Source organism: Diospyros lotus, chromosome 3 (genome assembly GCF_014633365.1).
Source record: "Diospyros lotus cultivar Yz01 chromosome 3, ASM1463336v1, whole genome shotgun sequence".
NCBI classification, from domain to species: Eukaryota; Viridiplantae; Streptophyta; class Magnoliopsida; order Ericales; family Ebenaceae; genus Diospyros; species Diospyros lotus.
The window spans coordinates 31204586-31226231 of NC_068340.1; the positions used below are offsets into that span (position 1 = coordinate 31204586).

The window sequence follows — 21646 nt, forward strand, 5'->3', positions numbered from 1 at the left end:
GCCTCAAGTATACCTCCTCCCCCACAGTAAATTCTCTCTCACTTCTCATGCGGTTTGCAAATTGCTTTATTCTATTTTGAGCTGAAGCCAACTCCCTCTTCAACTATTGTAAAACCCTTTTCCTCTACTGCAGATAGTCTTCAACAGTGGATACTATAGTATGCTACCCCACAGCTAGCAAGATAGGTGGCTTGTACCCAATCAAGGCCTCAAATGGGGACATTTTAAGGGAAGTGTGGTGGTTAGAGTTGTACCACCATTGTGCCAACGACAGCCACCTATGCCAACTTTTAGGAGGAAAAAACTCACACACCTCAAGTAAGTTTCCAAGCTTTGATTTACTCTCTCAGTCTAGCAATGTGGGATTCTTCTGGAACCTATAGTCGGTAAGCTACCTTCCCAATCTTAGCAATTATGGGGAATGGTCCATGTTACTGTTTTGCCTAAAGTAATTGAATGTTGTATTTAATGAAGAAATCAGGAAGAAATAAAGATGATTTGGCAGCAGTCAGTTAACAGGACATAAATGTAACTAATTGTTTTATTAAGGGTAGATTTGACTTTTATGAGTTAGTTATTTTCCCTTTGGCAGTTCCGCCCCTCTAGTCTATAAATAGAAGAGTGCGAGGGTTAGCCAAGATCATCAAAACATTCATATCTTTCATTCCTTGTGTTCGGATACAGTGAGAGGCGAGAGTAAGAGCTGTGCAGTTATAGTTCTTGTTGTCTTCGTTAAGTATTGTATTAGAGAGGCAAGGTGGGGTGAAAGAGGGGTATTCTTGTACTGGTTTCTCATTCATTTCTAGTGGATTGGTTGCTTCTTGGATTGCTGGATGTAGTGCCATGTAAATGGCATGAACCAGGGTATATCTTGTGTGCTGCAATCTGGTTTGGTTTTCTCTACTTTTAATTCTATTTTTCATTATCTACTTTCAGTCTTCAATATTGTTTGAATTCGGTAAGGTTCTTGAGTGATTCTTGAGAGATTATAGTCTCGGTTTCAACAATTTGCATTAGAGCTTTAGGTCATTTAATCAAGAAACATCAAGAAACCTATAGAATCTTTAGAAACCTATAGACGAGTTGTCTACTATGGCTTCTGCGACCCCAGCTGCCCAGTATGATATTGAAAAATTTGATGGCACAAATGATTTTGGACTTTGGAGGATTAAAATAAAAGCCTTGATGGGAAATTTAGGATTAAAAGAAGCTTTAGCACCCCAAAAACCTTTCCCAGAAACTACTACTACCGAACAAAGATTAGAAGCCAATAATCGTAGATAAGAAATCAGTGAAAGAGCTTTCAACACCCTAATCTTGAGTTTAGGAGATAAAGTCCTAAGAGAAGTGTCTAAAATGGAAACTGCCGAGGATTTGTGGGCCAAACTAAAAAGCCTATATATGACTAAATCCCTTTCAAGTAGGCTGTATCTGAAAGCAAAATTTTTTACTTTCAAAATGCAAGAAGGGCAGAAGCATCAAAATCATATTGATGAATTTAACAAATTTTGTAGACATTTGGAAAACTTAAGTATATCATATGAAGAAAAAGATAAGGCTCTAATTCTGTTGCATTCACTGCCTAAGTCATATGAGCATTTTGTAGACATTTTAAAGCATGGAAGAGATACCATATCTTTAGAAGATATTATAGGTGCCCTTAATTCTAAAGATTTACAACAGAAAGTAGAATCAAAGAAAACTGCTGGTGATGCCCTTTCAACTAGGTATAGATCTGAAAAGAAAAACCCTAAGACTAAAGAAAAGTCTAGATCAAAGTCCAGAAATGGCAAGAAAACATTTAGATGTTTTTATTGCCATGAGGAAGGACATATAAAGAAAAATTGTCCTAAAAGGAAGCAAGATTTTTCTGATAAAGGTAAATCAGAGTTTTCAAACTCAATTCGTGAGTTAGACTATGATAGTTCGGATGTTCTTGTGGTTTCAAGACATTCGGATGAAGTGATATGGGTTTTAGATTCCGAATGCTCCTTCCATATGTCACCTCACATAGAATGGTTCTTGAATTATAAAGACATGAGTGGGGGGAAGGTTTTACTCGGTAACAACCAAGAGTGTGGGATAAAGGGGATTGGGGATATTAAGCTAAAGATGTTTGATGGATCAATCAGAACTTTAACATTTGTAAGGTATGTCCCAGAACTTAAAAGAAATCTGATTTCCCTAGGAGAACTAGCTAAGAATGGCTACAGTTATAGTGGCTGTGGGGATATTCTTAAAGTATCTAAAGGATCACTTATATGTAGAGATGGCAAAATGGGCCCGGCCCGACGGGCTGGCCCGTTGGGGCCCGGCCCGGGACCGGGCTAGGGCCAGCATTTTGCTGACCCATTTAACACCGGGCCGATTTGGCCCGGCCTGCTTGGCCCGCTAATCGGCCACAAACCCCCCCCCCCCTCAGCCTCACCTCGCCTCTCGCCCTCGCCCTCACCCTCTACCTCGCCCTCGCCCTCGCCCTCGCCCTCGCCCTCGTCCTCGCCCTCGCCCTCGCCCTCGCCCTCTACCTCGCCCTCGCCCTCGCCCTCGCCCTCGTCTCGCCCTCGCTCGGCCTCGCCCTCGCCCTCGCCCTCACCCTCGCCCTCGCCCGCGCCCCTCCCTCTCGCCCTCGCTCGCCCTCTGTCTCGCCCTCGCCCGCACCCCTCGCTCGCCGTCGCCCTCGCCCTCGCCCTCGCCCTCGCCCTCGCCTCACCCGTGCCCCTCGCTCTCGCCCTCGCTCGCCGCCCTCGCCCCTCAGTCGCCCTCGCTCGCCCTCTGTCACCCACGCCCCTTGCTCTCAGTCTCGCCCCTCGCCCTCTCTCGCTCACGCCGCCTGCCTCTGGGCCAAAAATGGTATCAAAAAAAAAAAAAAAATTGGGCGGGCCCGTGTAAGGCCGAGCTAGGGCCAACAATTTGCTGGCCCGTTTTTAAGCGAGCCGATTTGGCCCGGCCCGCAGGCCACTTGGTGGCGGGTCGGGTTGGCCCAGCCCGGCCCGTTTGCCATCTCTACTTATATGTATGAAGGCAGTCCTTAAAAATGGAATGTTTGTTATGATAGCTTCCACAGTATGTGGAAATGCAGCCATAGGGGAAGAAAAGACCTATGAACTATCAAAACTATGGCATTTTAAGATGGCTCATATAAGTATCCAAGGACTTAAAGAATTAGCTAACCAAGGGATCTTAGGTTCTGAAAAAATGACAGATTTAGATACATGTGAAACTTGCATCTATGAAAAATCTGTGAAAACAAAATCCCCTAAGAAAGCATTGCATATCACTAAAGGTCCTTTAGAATATGTCCATTCGGACTTATGGGGCCCTAGTCAAACTCCAACTCATGGTGGAGCTAGGTATTTTCTTTCTATTATAGATGACTATTCAAGAATGGTTTGGGTTTCTGTTTTAAAAACAAAAGATAACACTTTTGATACTTTTAAAACCTGGAAAATCATTATTGAAAATCAAAAGGGTGGGAAATTAAAAGTCATTAGGACTGATAATGGTTTAGAATTTTGTAATAAGGAATTCATCCAATTGTGTAATGAAAATGGCATCTTAAGACATCTTACTGCCCCCGAAAATCCTAAGCAAAATGGCCTGGCCGAGCGCATGAATAGGACCCTCCTTGAGAGGGTAAGATGTATGTTATTCCATGCTAGGCTTTCACAAACATTTTGGGGAGAGGCTGTTGTTTCAGCAGCCTATTTAATAAACATGTCACCTTCATCAGCCTTAGAGTTTAAGACTCCTTATGAAATGTGGTATAATCATAAGCCAAACCTAGATCACCTTAGGGTATTTGGGTGTATAGCTAATGCACATATAAAACAAGGAAAATTAGAGCCTAGGGCTAAGAAGTGTGTGTTTATTGGTATCCTTTAGGAGTTAAGGGGTATAAGTTGTGGAATTTAGAAAAAGACATGTCTAGAACCATGATAAGTAGAGATGTAACCTTTAATGAAAATTCATTTATCGATCTAGAAAATAAAAATGAGGATAGGGAAGGGAAAGACAAAGCTGTAAATTTTGAACAGTAGCAACAGGATGCTGTTACTATTCAAAATTCTCCATTAGAACCTTTCCAGGACCAGCCAAGTGCTAGTGAAGAATCCTCAAGCCAATATAGTCTTGATAGATCTATAGAAGTTAGGGATTCATCAAGTTATGATGAAAATCAACACATGGACAGTGTTGGTTCATCTAGTACAATAGGAGATCCTATTGGAGATAGATATAATGTAGGCAGGGATAGACAGAGAAGAATAAGTAGGCCTCCAGTGAGATATGGATTCTCAGATCTGGTAGCATATGCTCTCTTAAGTGCAGAAGAAATAGCAGGAGAAGAACCACAAACCTATGAAGAAGTTGTAAGTTCTAAGGAAGCTCAGAAGTGGCAGGAAGCCATGGAAGCTGAGATGGAATCCTTAAGAAAAAATGGAACATGGGTGTTAGTGGATAGACCTTTGGGAAAAAGAATTGTAAGCTGTAGGTGGTTGTTTAAAGTAAAAGAAGGAGTTGGAGATAGCTTCAAACCTAGATATAAAGCTAGGTTAGTAGCTAGGGGTTTCACCCAAGTAGCAGGAATTGATTTTAATAAAGTGTTTTCACCAGTTGTAAGGCACACTTCTATAAGAATTCTGCTAGCTATGACAGCCCATCTAGACCTTTACCTAGAGCAAATGGATGTTATCACAGCATTCCTTCATGGCGAATTAGAGGAAGAAATTCTAATGGATCAGCCTAGAGGTTTTGAAGTTAGGGGAAAAGAAGACAAGGTTTGCTTGTTGAGAAAGTCCTTATATGGACTACAACAGTCCCCTAGGCAGTGGTACAAGAAATTCGATTCTTTTATGATAAGTCTAGGGTTTATAAGAAGTTATTTTGATTGTTGTGTTTATCTTAGGCATATTTCCACTAAAATAGCAATTTATCTCTTGTTATATGTAGATGACATGCTTATAGCAAGTCACTCAGCAGCTGAAATTCAAAGTTTAAAACTTAAACTCAAGTCAATTTTTGAGAAGAAAGAACTTGGTGAAGCCAAGAAGATTTTAGGAATGGAAATATATAGAGATAGGAAGAATAAAACTTTTCAGCTATCCCAGAAAGCCTATTTACAGAAAATTATGAGAAAATTTCATATGTTAGATGCAAAAGTAGTAAATAGACCATTTGCTCAACATTTTAAACTTTCTCATGCTTAATCTCCAACAGATGAAAAGAATTTATCAGAGATAAAGAGAATTCCCTAATCTAATGTTGTTGGCAACATTATGTATGCAATGCTGTGTTCTAAGCCTGATTTAGTTCATGCCATGAGTGTGACAAGTAGATTTATGGCAAATCCAGAAAAAGAACATTGGACAGCAGTTAAATGGGTATTTAGATATCTAAAGGGATCAATTGACAAGGTTCTGATTTATGGTTGAGCTGATGACTTTAAAAAGCCAAACATTATAGGATATTATGATGTAAATTATGCTTCAGATTTAGATAGAAGAAGATCTACAACTGGTTTTGTTTTCCAATTGTGGAAGTCTACAATTAGCTGGAAATCTAACCTTCAATCAGTTGTAGCACTTTCAACTACAGAATCTGAGTACATAGTTGTAACAGAGGCTGTTAAAGAATCTTTGTGGCTGAAAGGTTTGATTAGTGAACTCCTAGGATATGATGTGAGGGTTATTTTAAAGTGTGATAGTCAAAGTGCCATCCATTTGGCCAAAAATCAGAGTCATCATGAAAGAACAAAACACATTGACATTAGATATCATTTTATAAGAGAAGTCCTTGAGAAGAAGGAGGTAGAGCTTATAAAAGTTGCTGGAAGTGAAAATGCTGCAGATATTTTCACTAAGGCTGTCCCATTGTCTAAGTAACTTCATTGCTTAATGTTGTTACAGTTTGATGTGTTTTGATTGATGTGTTTTTAGGTTATTCAAGAAGTGAGCAGAGCTAGAAGGTTGAAATTCCAGGATTACTTAAAGCAAAATGGTGGAGATTTGTTACTGTTTTGCCTAAAGTAATTGAATGTTGTATTTAATGAAGAAATCAGGAAGAAATAAAGATGATTTGGCAGCAGTTAGTTAATAGGACATAAATGTAACTAATTGTTTTATTAAGGGTAGATTTGACTTTTATGAGTTAGTTATTTTCCCTTTGGCAGTTCTGCCCCTCTAGTCTATAAATAGAAGAGTGCGAGGGTTAGCCAAGATCATCAAAACATTCATATCTTTCATTCCTTGTGTTCGGATACAGTGAGAGGCGAGAGTAAGAGCTGTGCAGTTATAGTTCTTGTTGTCTTCGTTAGAGTATTGTATTCGAGAGGCAAGATGGGGTGAAAGAGGGGTATTCTTGTACTGGTTTCTCATTCGTTTCTAGTGGATTGGTTGCTTCTTGGATTGCTGAATGTAGTGCCATGTAAATGGCATGAACCAGGGTATATCTTGTGTGCAGCAATCTGGTTTGGTTTTCTCTACTTTTAATTCTGTTTTTCATTATCTACTTTCAGTCTTCAATATTGTTTGAATTCAGTAAGGTTCTTGAGTGATTCTTAAGAGATTATAGTCTCGGTTTCAACAGTCCATAATACTTGGGACTAAGCTTGGATACCAGACCTGGAGAGATAGATTTCAAATGAGGATACCTCAGCCTCAAGTATACCTCCTCCCCCACGGTAAATTCTCTCTCACTTCTCCTGCGGTCTACAAACTGCTTCATTCTATTTTGAGCTGAAGCCAACTCTCTCTTCAATTGTTGTAAAACCCTTTTCCTCTACTGCAGGTAGTCTTCAACAGTGACTACTATAGTATGCTACCCCACAACTAGCAAGATAGGTGGCTTGTACCCAAATAAGGCCTCAAATGGGGACATTTTAAGGGAAGTGTGGTGGTTAGAGTTATACCACCACTGTACCAATGACAGCCACATATGCCAACTTTTAGGATGCAAAAAACTCGCACACCTCAAGTAAGTTTCCAGGCTCTGATTTACTTTCTCAGTCTGGCCATCGGTTTGGGAGTGATAGTCTCTAGACATGTTTAACTTGGTCCCCAAAGCCTTCATAAGCTCCTATCACAAAAGATTGGTGAAGATCTTGTCATGATCTAAGATTATGGTCTTAGGGACCCCATGTATTTTAACCACCCGATCCAAAAAAACTGTAGCCACATCTTGGGCTTGTTGATATTAGGACTACCAAAACATGACCAAACTGAAGAGAATTCCCACTTGAATTCGTGCACACTCACAGAACTTAGAAACCAATTTAAGAAAATAGATAAAACAAAATGAAAACTTGAATTGTAAAAAGATAAAACAAACCAACAAAGAGACGGTAGTTATCCTGGTTGAATGCCTTTGGCAAACCTACATCCAGCAGTCCAACACCCACACAAAGCAGCCTTTTATTAGGATGAAAATGATTAGTACATCAAGCTTCTAACCCTCATCTATATCCTCGAGTATATACACACATTCTCCCGAGAATACACAAGACTAAACACTCAGCCTTCCTTTTCTCAAGAATGAAAATCAGCACTCGATCATAGACGAAATAGAAACTCTCCATGGAATGAAATATCGACTGCCTTCCCTGTCCTCTTATTTATAGAAAGGGTGAACATCCCAATATAACTAACTACTATTGAGATATTACAATTAGGCCTCCCGAAATACTAAGTAATTACACTTGGTATTTTAACCCTAATTGATCTATGTTAGATACTTAGGTCAATGTATCCGGCAATAGGCCTAAGTCTGTTGGGCTGAGCCCATATAAATAATTGCTTCGATTAAATCACAGCTGGAGGAATGTTCCAGCATGTGCCGAGCAAGTTGTAAGGCAAGTGGGAGAAGGCTTAACCGTTTTTGACGCCAACTGAGCCAAAGATCAGTATAAAGAAGCTGATCTATGCCTTTTCCCATATGTTGAATGAAATCAGGAAATTAGTTTCCTTCTCAATCTTTCTCCCTCCTAAATTTCGCTCCTCTTCCCTCTAAAATTTCTCTCCAATTCCCTCTCTCCCTTCCTTTGCCATTCTCGATTTCACTTGTCAGGCTAGGAACCTGACAAATTAGTATCAGAGAAGCTTTCCTGACCGGCGCTTCTGAGCTTCAAACGCAATGGCTGACGGAACTCGCATGAAGCAAATGGAAATGCAGATACAACAAGTCACTGCGACGGTGACTGAGATGCAACAACGGGTTGGTAATATGGAAGACGCGATCGGAGCCGTGGATAAGAAGTTGGAAGCAGTGGCGGATCGTTTGAGGGGAGATATGCGCATTCAGATTCGAGAAGAAATGCGGGAGCAGAGCAATATGGTACGAGATCAGATGCAACAATTCATGCTGATGTTCTTGAGTCAGACGCAGGTAAGGATATCTCCAGATTTTCCATCACGTGAACAATTGGATCCTATACTTCCAGGTATTGGCCCTAGCCATCGAGCGATGGGATCGCCAGAACTGGAAGGTGAACCGGGAGAAATGGAAGACAGAGGCATGAACCGACGGCAAGGAGCGATGGTTCATGCGGGGCACTCTAATTTTCCAGTCCCTAAATTAGAATTACCGGTGTTTGACAAGACCAAACCAAGGTGGTGGACTCGACGTTGTGAAAAATTGTTCAATATCCACCAGGTGACCGAAGAGCAAAGAGTTAATCTAGCCGCCACATACTTAAATGATGTGGGCGATATATGGTTCCAAGGATGGTCAGGAGGCAGGGAGAGATACTCGTGGGCAAAATTTGTTAGAGGATTGTGCGAACGATTTGGCGAACGAAGAACGGTAGACATTGTAGAAGAATTCAACAAATTAAAACAACTAGGAACGGTCCAGGATTATTAGCTCAAGTTCGAAGAGCTGAAGTCGCTCATGCTCCACATAAATCCTTACTTAACTGAGGATTATTTTGTATCAAGTTTCATTAGTGGATTGAGCGATGACCTCAGATCTATGGTGAAGATGATGAGACCTAGAACGGTACAGGAAGCGACCGAAGATGCACTACTACAAGAACTTACTGTGGAGGCCCTAATGAAAAAGCAAAGGGCGCAAAGCAAGTGGAACGAACTCGGGAATGTTACCACCAAGAGGACGAATACAGAACAAGGACAATTTCAAAGGCGGAACAAGAGTAAGGTATCTAAATAATTCTTCCCCTTATGATTCGAATTTGCCTTCCAGAGATAAGATTTTTGAACAAAGAAGGATGGCGGGATTGTGCTACAAGTGTGGGGATAGGTACTCTCCTGGACACCAATGCAAAAAACAGCTGCTCTTACTAGATGGGGCAGAAGGAACGAATGAGGAAGAGATCATTGGCAAGGAAGAAGACGAAGATGAAGGAGGAGGGGCCATCTCTTTACACGCTATAAAAGGAATGGCCAGTAGCAAGATTATAATGGTAGAGGGGAAGGTTCAGGAGAGTACTCTCATGGTTTTAATAGATAGTGAGAGTACCCACAGCTTCATAGATGAGGGAACAGCTAAACAAATGAAGTGGCCGCTAGCCAACACCCAGCCACTCTTGGTTACTGTGGCCAACGGAAACCGAGTAATCAGCAAATCCGCTTGTGTGGGATTTTGCTGGGAAATGCAAGAAGAAGATTACCAGGCCGACTTGAGGCTGCTCAAGCTAGGAGGATGTCATATTATCCTTGGGGTGGATTGGATGAAGGAGGTGAGTCCAATCAGCTTTGATTTTAATAAAATGGAGGTTACATTGGAGAAAGAAGGAAGAAGGGTGGTGTTACAAGGAAAAGTCGAGGTGGGCACTTGCAAAATGATTAAAGGAAAAACACTTCAGCGGCTATTCAAAAAGAAGATCTCACAAGTAGCCCAACTCTTCTCAATTAAGGCCAACGAACAGCATGAATGGGGAAGTGAAACAGTTTCAGCGACCACATCCACTTGGCAGGTACATGATTTGACTCTTCTTGATGGACTTTTAATTGAATATCAAGATTTGTTTGTAGAACCTAAAACCCTTCCTCCTCAAAGGTCCCTAGATCATACCATACCCCTCCTACCTAATGCTGCACCAGTAAACATTAGATCCTACTGGTATTTCCCAAAACTCAAATCTGAAATTGAGAAATTAGTCAAAGAGATGCTAATTCAATCTGTGATTCGACCCAGCCACAGCCCATTCGCCTCTCCCGTCCTATTAGTCAAAAAAAAGATGGAACATGGCGGTTCTGTATTGACTACAGACAACTTAACGCCATTACCATCAAAGACAAATTTCCCATCCCTATTATTGAAGATCTTTTAGATGAACTTAAGTACGCCATTGTTTTCTCCAAATTGGACCTAAGGTCGGAGTACCACCAAATCATAATGGATCCTAGTGATATCCCCAAAACAGCCTTCAAAACACATCATGGCCATTTTGAATTCACCATTATGCCGTTCGGCCTAACTAACGCACCAGCCACATTCCAAGCTCTCATGAATCAAATTTTTGAACCTCATCTTAGAAAATTTGTATTAGTTTTCTTTGATGATATCCTGGTTTACGGCCCCTCTTTTGACCAACATTTAGACCATCTTAGGGCTACATTCAACATCTTGAGATACAATCAATTGTACATCAAAAGGTCAAAGTGTGCTTTTGCACAACATCAAGTGGAGTATCTTGGACATATCATTTCAGGGAAAGGAGTGGGGACAGACCCCAAGAAAATTGCAGATGTTGTATCTTGGCCGAAACCTACAAGCATCAAAGCCTTAAAGGGGTTCCTTGGGCTCACGGGCTACTACAGAAAATTTGTAAGAAATTATGGAATAATAAGTAAGCCCTTAACAGAGATGCTTAAGAAAGACAGCTTCAGATGGAGTCCTCCGGGCGAAGCAACTTTTGAGCAGCTTAAAAAAGCACTGAGTGAAGTTCTAGTTCTTGGCTTACCAGACTTCTGCAAACCTTTTGTGTTGGAAACCGATGCTAGCAACCATGGGATAGGGGTCGTTCTATCTCAGGAGGGCAGACCGTTGGCTTTCCTAAGCCACTCTCTGGTTTCCCGCCATCAAGGACTTAGCATATATGAGAAGGAGTTGCTGGCAGTTCTCATGGCAGTAGAAAAATGGCAGCACTACTTGGAAGGAAACAAATTTGTGATAAAAACGGACCATGAAAGTCTTAAATTTTTGCTCCAACAACGACTGCACACTCAATTACAAAAGAAGGGCATGGCCAAGCTTATCGGATTGGATTATGTAATCCAATTTAGAAAAGGGAATGAGAATGTTGCAGCAGAACCTTATCTCGCTGTTAGGAAGAAGGGACATGTGACGCTATCTCCGCAGTTGTTCCCGATTGGTTATAAGAAGTGACTGCCAGTTACCCACAGGATGACTGGACCAAAGGCTTACTGGAGCAATTAAGTGTGGCTGCGCACAGCAGACCTGGCTATTCACTAAACAATGGGATACTGTGCTACAAAGGACGCCTGGTGATCGAAAACAATGAAGTATTGAAGAAGAACATCCTACAAGCACTCCATGAGTCCCCTCTCGGTGGCCATTCGGGTATCCAGAATACATACCGAAGAGTCCAACGGGTATTCTTTTGGCCTCAGCCAAAAATATATATCTGGAACTATGTGATGCAGTGTGATGTGTGCAGAAGGTGTAAGCATGAGACTTTAGCCCATCCCGACCTTCTCCAACCCCTGCCTTTATCGGACCAAGCCTGGACTAATATCACGATGGACTTTATAGAAGGACTCCCTCGTTCCGAAGGAAGAGACTGCATCATGGTAGTGGTGGATAGGTTCTCCAAATTCAGCCACTTTCTTGGGTTATCCCATCTCTACACGGCTCAAGGCGTTGCTCGAACATTCATGGATAATATAGTGAAGCTGCATGGTATACCGCAGTCTATTGTGTCCAACAGAGACCGCATCTTCACTAGTCTATTCTGGAAAGAACTCATGAAATTGCTAGGCACAGAACTCTTAATGTCAACCGCCTATCACCCAGAAACAAATGGCCAGACCGAACAAGTAAACCAATCGCTGGAGCTATATTTGAGATGTTTCAGTTTCCTACAACATAAAGGCTGGCATAAGTGGTTGGCCATTGCCTAATGGTGGTACAACTCAACGTTCCACAGTTCCATCTGCATGACTCCATTTGAGGCTCTCTATGGCTACAAACCGAGATTACTACCGGCCTTAGCCAACCACACTACCGTGGCAGCCGTTGATAATTACTTGCAACAGCGACAGGAAATTATACAGATGGTCAAGACGGAATTAGCTAAAGCCCAAAATCGAATGAAGCAGATGGCTGATCGACATCGTACCAAACACAAATTTGCAGTGGGAGAAGAGTATGAGAGGTAAATACTATTATGTAACATTTGTTGATAATTATTCCCGAAGAGTATGAGTGTATTCTTTAAAGAAAAATGATGAAGTGTTGGGATGTTTCCTTAAATGAAAAAATATGGTGGAAACTCAGTCTAGCAGAAGGATCAAACGACTCAGAACAGATAATGGAGGTGAGTATAGAAATGATCCATTTGACAAGGTCTGTCAAGATGAAGGTATTGTTCGACACTTTACAGTTAGAGATACACCACAACAGAATGGGGTGGCAGAGCGCATGAACCGAACGTTGTTGGAGAAAGTTCGGTGTATATTGTCCAATGTTTGGTTGGGCAAAAATTTTCGGCTGACGCTATGACATATGCGAGTCATCTCATTAACCGGTTGCCATCAACTGCTATTTGGGGAAAAACACCTTTCAAGGTATGGTCTGGAAAACCTGCTAATGATTATAATTCCTTACACGTATTTGGTTCCACTGTATACTATCATGTTAAGGAATCCAAGTTAGATCCAAGAGCAAAGAAAGCACTGTTCATGGGCATCACTTCTGGAATAAAGGGCTATCGGCTCTGGTATCCGGAATCGAAGAAGATAATCTTTAGTAGGGATGTTACTTTTGATGAATTTGTCATGTTAAAAAAGGTAACAAATGAAGTTGTGCAGCGGCTTGATGATGCTCCACAGTAGGTGGAGAATACTCCAAAGAAGGTGGAGTTTGAAAGAAGAATTGACCCAGCAATGAATATCAAATCAGGTGGAGACACTCATGTGACAGAGGAGTCGTCAGATGAAGAAGAGGTTCCAACCCAAGAACCTCCACAGCAACAAGAATCAATAGCGAGAAGAAGGCCACGACGAAAGATTCGAAAACCTGCTCGATTTGTCGATTTGGTGGCCTATGCATCTCCAATTGTAAATGATGAAGTTCTTGCCACTTACAATGAAGCTGTCCAAAGTTCAGAAAATGAAAAGTGGAGGAAAGCTATGAACGAAGAAATTCAATCCCTTAAGAAGAATGTGACATGGAGGCTGGCCAGCTTACCGAAGGGAAAGAAGGCAATTGGAGGCAAATGGGTATATGTAAAGAAAGATAGATTTCCTGATAAGAATGATGTTCGCTACAAGGCAATGTTGGTGGCTAAAGGCTACGATCAGACGGAAGGTATTGATGAATTTTTTTCTTCAGTTGTGAAGCATTCCTGTATTTTCATTTTGTTGGCCTTGGTAGCGAAATTGAATTTGGAATTGGTTCAGATGGATGTGAAAATCGCGTTTCTACACGGTAACTTGGAGGATGAAATCTATATGACTCAGCCAGAAGCATTCAGAGTTGCTGGTAAAGAAAGTTGGGTTGCAAACTAAACAATTGTTGTACGGATTGAAGCAATCTCCGAGGCAGTGGTACAAGCGATTTGACAAGTTTATGTTGCGGTAGAGGTACACAAAAGGCAAATATGATCACTGTGTGTATTTGTGCAAGTTACAAGATTTAGGTGAAGCCAAGAAGATTCTCGGCATGGAGATAATCAGAGTTAGGAAAAGAGGAAGGTTTTCTTTGACTCAGAGAACATATCTGAAGAAAGTACTATAACGTTTCAGCACGAATGAAAAGTCAAAACCTGTGAGTACCTCGTTAGTTTCTCATTTCAGATTTAGTGCATCTTTATCTCCGAAGAGTGCTGCAGAACAAGAGTATATGTCAAAAGTTCTATATGCAAAAGTTGATGGTAGCTTGATGTATGATATGGTGTGTACAAGGCCTGATATTTCACAAGCAATTGGAGTTGTGTGCAAGTATATGCATGATCTTAGAAAAGAGCATTGGCAAGCTATGAATTGGATTCTACGGTATATTCTGAACACCGTAGATGTTGGCTTAGTATTTGAAGTTGGCACTTCATAGCGCATTTGAAGACACCCCTGATGATTGATTCTTTGGAGAGAATGTTGAGGAATTTGGTTGGGATTTGGGAAATTCGTCAAGGTGGAGATTTGTTGGATTTTGGCTCTCTCCCATCCTACATCGGCTGAGTAGTGGGAGGGAGGGTTCCCTTTTGTGCTATAAATGCACATGCCCCCCTTTTGTATTCTTTATCCCACAAGTTGGCATTTATTGCACTTTCTCCCTTATATTTTCTCTCTTTGATATTAGTGAAAGTTTTGGTAGTGTCCGAGAACATAGGCCATATTGGTCGAATCTCGTTAATTTTCTGGTGTTCTGTTTATTTTTATATTCAATAGTTTTTGTCGGATATTATTTTTTGTACTTTTGATTTGGGGAAAAATTGCCCAATTTTCCCAACACTCTGTCTGTGAGAGAAAAGTAGTCTGGCTTTGTAATGTTAAATTTCTATACAACCTGCGTATATAGGGCTGTGAGAGAACTACGAGCAATGCATGTAATCATCTACTGTGTTTTCAAGATAGTGGAAGAAAGGCCAAAGGCAGTTTGGACGTAGATTCTTCATTTAGAGAATTAAACTAGGATAAAATCCCGATTTCTTGTGTGTGTTTGTTCTGTTTCTATTCTTTTCTATATTCTGTGTTTTCTCTTTGGTGTGTGGAGTGTTTCCTACTGTTCTTGCGGATTGAGAGATTGATTGTGTGAGGTGGAAGACTGGGATTACAAGAGAATAGAAATAATAGCAGTAAACGAAAGTTACAGTAGTAAAAGAAAGTTAAAAATTCTAAGGCCAATTTCACCGCGTGACACACCGGTACTTCTCTTCTTTTTAGCTTCACTACCCCAAATACACGCCAAACAACGAACAATCACCCATTCAAAGCAGTCGTGTGAAACATTGTGTGCGGTAAGCCCAGTGCCAGCATAGACTGCTAAATAATAAATGTTTCCACGGTATGCGTAAATACTAACACCCTGTTATGATTAAACCAGCAACCATCTTCAAATAAAAACTGGAAAGTGCCATAGAACAAATAAAATAGTATATATATATATATATATATATAACACGAAAGAAAAACCCATTTACCCCAGCGAGAATTTGCAATTGAATCAATCGCATCAATCGAGATGGATACAAAAATAATCGAAAAGAATTGCAAAGCATAAAGCAAGGCTCGAAATATACATTAAACGCGCCAAAAAAGGATAATAACGCGAACAAATATACTTGAGCTCGTGCATGTGAATTTGACAAATTTTTTTCCTCCCCGCCGAGTTTCCTTACGTATTTTTTGGCCATCAAGCAGGTAGTAAATTCACAATGAACAATAGAAACATCGATAAAACAGAGCAAATCCGTACTTACCCATTACTCCGCTAACGACGCTACGAACAAAGCAGTTATTCCAGATGTCCTGACCTCGCATCTCCTCGACCGTCGGCAACCGGAGGGGCTCAATCGGCGGCTTCTGTGCTTCGTTCAAGGCCGAAGGCATTGAACCGTTGCTCGGTTCGTTTTCTGGATTGGCGCTCATGGAGACTCCGAAGCGAATCGCTTGCTGTAAATGCGAGTGTATTGTCTCGCCGGTGACTGTGAGGCCCCGTCGGCGGTTGTGGTGAAGAATACTCTTCCGGAGGCGATTTGGGGATTCGCCGCCGTTGGAGTGGCTTTTCGTGAACTCATGTTTTTTTCAGCTCTGTCAAGGAAATACCTAATTGGGCGGGGGCAGGGAAACTTGGTTTACAAGATTCGTCACCCGCGTCCTACTAGCCGTCGGTTACTCACTGTTGTGTACTTTAGTAAAATGCATGTTATTTTTAAGGATAATAAATTCTACGCACAGCCTCTGATTTGGTGAAATTATATTTACTATTTTCATATTTTAAAATTTATTATTTACTACTTTCATTTTTTAAAATTTATCATAGATTTATTTGTAATTTTATATATTACTTATTTAAAAAAAATCTACTATAATTATATTAAAAAAATATAGAGTAATAATAAAAGTCATGACTTATGACGGTATGTTATATCTTTATTGGAATAAGTATTAAATAGATGAGATAATTACACATAATTTTCTTAATCTCTTATAATAAAATAAGAAGACGTAAATCATCAATAAGGACTCTTAACATTACCCAAAAATATAATATCTAGATCATCAATACTATTGCCACTCACCCCCTCTATACAAAATGAAAATGAGAGAGAGTTATGTGGTGTTCCTTTTGTATTTTAATTTTGAGTTTTGAATTTATTTTCAGTTTTGTGTTTTGAGATTTTTGAAAACGCGTTATTTCTATCATTCTGAAAAACTGTTTCTCAAAATAGAAAACTAGAAAACACGTTTATTATATAATTTTGAAAATTTATTTTTATAATATTTTATTTAATAAATTTGATTCAAAATAAATTATAAATATTTATTAATAAATTATAAATTTAATTCAAAAGACTTTAAACTATAATACAATTGATAACTAATAACAAAATAAAAAAAAATCTTTAAAAATATCAAACTTTAAACATTAAAATCTAATAACAGATTTTAAACATTTATTAATAAATCACTAAAATTACAAAATAATATAACATTCATTTATCATAGGTATAATCCAAAATCTTAAAAATATCTTTAAAAAAATTAATACAAAAAAAATCATATTATATTTTTAGTTTAACATTCGAATAAAATAAAATACATAAAATCAAATCGCATAAGGGTTTGCAATGGGGAGCGGTGATATCGGACGGCGGGGGGTGGTGAAGTCTGACGGCGTGCAAGGGTTTGCGATGGGAGGCAGTCGACGGCGGTGATGGCGGGCCAGAAAATAAGAGATAAGAAATGAGTGTTGGTTCCTAATAATGGCAAATATATCCCAAGAGGAGAGTGAATTGGTTATTTTAAAATTTTATTTGAACTTGAAAAACCTTTTGATACAAATTGAGGTTTAAGGACTTAATAACATGAAGCATATAAAATGACAGATGTAAGTTTACAAAGAAAAATATGTAAACCAAGTGAGGAAAAATGAAATGTTTGGAAAGATAAATAAATAAAGAAGCACAAGCACAAGAAACACAAGGATTTATAGTGGTTCGGCTTAACCCAAGCCTAATCCACTACCTTAACTCCTCACTAAGGATTTTGCAAACAATCCACTAAAACCCCCTACTTAAACCAAGTAGGTCCTCTAGTGCAAGACTAGAAATTACAACATCTTGCTTGTACAAGCAAGCCCTCTAGCACCTAGCTAGGAAATACAGCCTCTTGCTTTAATGAGCAAATCCTCTAGCACAAAGCTAGGAAAATAAAAGTGATACAAATGTAAACGAGATGCTAAGAGTTGGCACTCTTAGTTACAAGTTATCTCACAAAGAAAACAAGGCTTGAATGAATTAATACAAGTTAAAATCAAAACCTTGAAGTGATAAAAGATTGAAGCCCAATCACTGTAAGTACAAACGAAAGTAACAGTAAGGTCAAATTATTTCATTCCCGTCCATTAGCCGTCTCTTGATCTCCTTGATATGTATATATAAGCATATATAAGCATCCCAAGAGTCTTGCACAAAACTAGCCTTTGGAGAATGAGAAACTAGTCGTTGGAGATTGAAAAATTAATCGTTGTAAGTTTTTGTGAAACACATAGTCGACAGATCAAATGGGTTAGTCGACTATTTCTTCAAATAAAACTAGGCATAGTCGACAGATAAGAAAGTATAGTCGACTATTTTTCAACCAAAACTTCTCATAGTCGATAGATCATTTTACATTGTCGATAGATAAAAAATACAAGGAAAATTTTGAAATTCAAGAACAAACATAGTCGACAGATGAAATACCATAGTCGACTATCCTTACACAATAGTTGACAGAATGAAATATAGTCGACAGATTAAACAAACATAGTCGACTATTCTTATGCATAGTCGACAGCACTAAATAACATAGTCGACTATCTTATTGGAAAATATGAAAACTTAACAGATAACATGTAGAAGCACACTTGATTAATACAAAACATCACCACATATTTACATGAGTAAATGTCCTCATTTTGTTTAATTTATATTTTACCTTTCATTTACTTTAATACATAAATGTAAATAAGAAAGTACCCACATTTGGATTCAATAAAGATATTTAAAAAATCAAAATCCATAAGAATAAAAAAGTAGAATTTGGGTTTTAGTAGGAACTTAAGATTTTGCGATTTTACCACCTCTAAGATATACACTTTCTATTCTTTGAAAAATTCGTTAAAAATCATTTTATCACTAATGAATGTTAACTATTGAATTACCGGGAGTTAGTTTTCTAAAACTAAAACATTTTCATATATGTCTCCTTGTAAGGTGTTCTAACCTTCCAGACTTAGAAAAATATGACTTTGAATTCTCGATACTTGAAATTCATTTTATTTTCATTCTCACAAAATAATACTTGATATTGAAAATGATTTATGTTGAAAACCACAACCTTGATTCATAACTTAGGGATTAAATAAAATATTATTTTTCATCATCAAAACTAAGTATATAAAAGTAAAACAACATTCTCTCCCTTTTTGAGGATGATAAAACTTAAAATCAATTTCAACAAATCTCTCCCCCTTTTTGTCATAAATAAAAAAGATAATACTTAAAAAAATAATAGAATCCTCCTCAAACCAAAAGATAATATCTCTTCCCCTTCTTAACTCTCCCCCAACAATAGTTTGAAAAACTTCATTTTTAAATAAAAACATTTCACACGATTTTACAAATCACAAGACTTTTTCAATGTTTCTTTTAAAACATTAAAGATAACTCCCCCTTAAGATGGCATAATTAGCATCATAGAAGATTTTTTAGCACATGCCATATACAAAAGCCTTATTCATGAGATGCCAAAAATTGATAAAATTTCATACCATATTGCATACTCATGATCATATTAGAGCCAATCTAGATCTTTCCATATAATCACTCACATTTAAACAGTCAAAGCGCAAGATCAATTGCATAGCCATACATCATATTATAGGCATATACATCAAATGATCAATATAGGAGTGAAAAAAAAAAAATCATTTCAAGCAAATAGAAAGACTCTCTTTGAAAAAAAGACTCATTCTTAAACTTATACGGGAGGTTTTAAGATATAGAGACATTTTTCATATAAAAATAGAATAGCAATTTGTTTCAATTCAATTGATTTTCGCGAGAGTAAAATATGACAATGATCATAAATTTGAGGAATGAACCACATGCACTCATATATATATATATATATATATATATATGTTCAAAGAATAAGTGGTCATCCAAAAACATAAATCTAAACAAGTTATGGCAAATTTAATGCAAGACATATTAAGGATAGGCTTTAAGAACATGCATTTGTCTTTTGATAATCTTAGCCATACTTGTAATCACATAGGATCATTACATATAGATAACTTCAAGAAGCAATATAATCATTTAACAAATAAAGCATGATTTCATACTCAAGTATTCATTTGTCACACAAAGATAATCAAGCTATTTCATACAAGAAAAATAGCATTATAAATGATTCAAGACATGAATACTATATGCCATCAAGAATATATTATTCATCAATTTTTTTAGATATAAGAAATTGACGGCGAAGACCTTTGATTTTACCAATAATAGATTTGAGAGACACGAAGGATCTAAACTTCTTTATACTATACTTATCTCAAGTTCCCTTTGCATTAGATTAGCAACTTTGATTCCATAGGGATTTATTTGAGGATTTTAAAAAAAAAAATGTTATCTACATAGATTATTTGTAGATTCATAAAATGTCATTGCTATGAGGTTTAGAATAATGTTATATCTATTTGACCTCTTTTAGATTCTTTATCTAGAATAAACTTGTTAGTACTTTCATGTCATGAATTAGGGGCTTGTTTTCAACAATATAGTGCCTTGGAGAGTTTGAGCACATAATTCTCATATTGAGGATTCTTAAGATTGGGAGTTTGTTCCACATACACTTCCTTATTTATAACCACTTAAAGACACTCTTGACATTCTCTTGATGAGCTTAAAGGATTTGTGGCATGCTAATGCCAACAACATTCTTATGGATTCTAGACTTGCTACGGGAGCCTAGGTTTCATCATTATCTTTTCCTTTTTCTTGATTATACCCTTAAGCTACTAATCTAGCTCTATTCCTCTTTTATCCATTTTGATTCTAAACAATCATTTGGTTCATATGGTTGGGTGATCTTTAGGTCTTGGAACCAAGTGCATACGCCACTTCTTTCAAATTTATTTAGCCCTTCTTGCATAGCCATAAACCAATTTTCATTCATTAGAGCTTCCTTAATATTTTTAGGTTCTATTTGAGAAATGACAAGCTACATATTTTCTCTCTTGAAAATGATGATTTTCTCTTTTAACGAGCTACATTTTCTTCATAATATCATTTGATAAATTTGATTCTTTTAATCTAATGAGAAATTTTCAAATCTTTATCCTAATTATTTATCACCACCTTTATTGGGTTTTGGAACTTCAACCCTCACATAATTAACTATAAGTATAATAGATTATTCTACTATTATAATTCTATTATTAAATACTCTATATGCTTAACTTTGAGTATGATATTTTAAGAAAATTATTTCATCACTCTAAACATCAAATCTTTCCTAAAGATTTTTTACCACTATTAAGGATAAAACATGTACTATCAAAAACATGAAAATATGGAATATTTGGTTTATAACTCATAGGGGTTTTCTTTAAGATAGAATTTATAGAAATCCTATTCAACATATAGCATGAGGTGTTAATGGCTTAGACTAAAAAGGAATTTTGTCACATAGTACAATTCTAACAATTTACTGTAAAGATCTATCTTTCTTTTCAACTATCTCATTTTGTTCTAGCACTAAAAAAAAATTATGATCAATGTCATTTTCCTTACAATAGTGCTTGAATTGTTCATTTCAAAATATCCTCATGTTCACTTTCTAATTTTTTGAAATACACATACTTTTATCTTTTGAAAATATTTCAAATGGGCTAAATGTTTCACTCTTAGATGTAAGAAATATTATCAAGTGAACCTAGAGTAATCATTCATAATAACTAGCACATATTATTTTTCACCTGAGTTTAGTGTTCTCATAGGACCAAAAATATCCAAATAAAGTGAAGTTAGAGACCTAGGGGTTGTTACTTAATTTTTAGGCTTAAATAATATATCTATTTATTTGCCTTTCATTCATACACCACAACTGTGGTCTTTTTCATATTTAAGCATAGGCAATCCTTCTCAACAAGATCATGTTTGGATAGATTATAGAAGCATATTCATATTTGCATGACTTAGTTCATTATGCCATAGATAAATAGATGAGAGATGAAT

At 37.9% G+C, this 21646-nt stretch overlaps 1 protein-coding gene across 1 annotated transcript in view; it reads right to left on the bottom strand.

Moving 5' to 3' along the window:
* Window positions 1-15951, bottom strand: part of LOC127798193 (mitochondrial import inner membrane translocase subunit TIM22-4-like) — a 34251-nt gene extending 18300 nt beyond the window's left edge. Inside the window, exon 1 of the mRNA XM_052331573.1 lies at window positions 15614-15951. Coding sequence (XP_052187533.1) covers window positions 15614-15782 — 169 coding nt within the window. The 5' untranslated portion in view covers window positions 15783-15951. The remainder of the gene's footprint in view (window positions 1-15613) is intronic.
* Between the last annotated feature and the right edge of the window lie 5695 nt (window positions 15952-21646).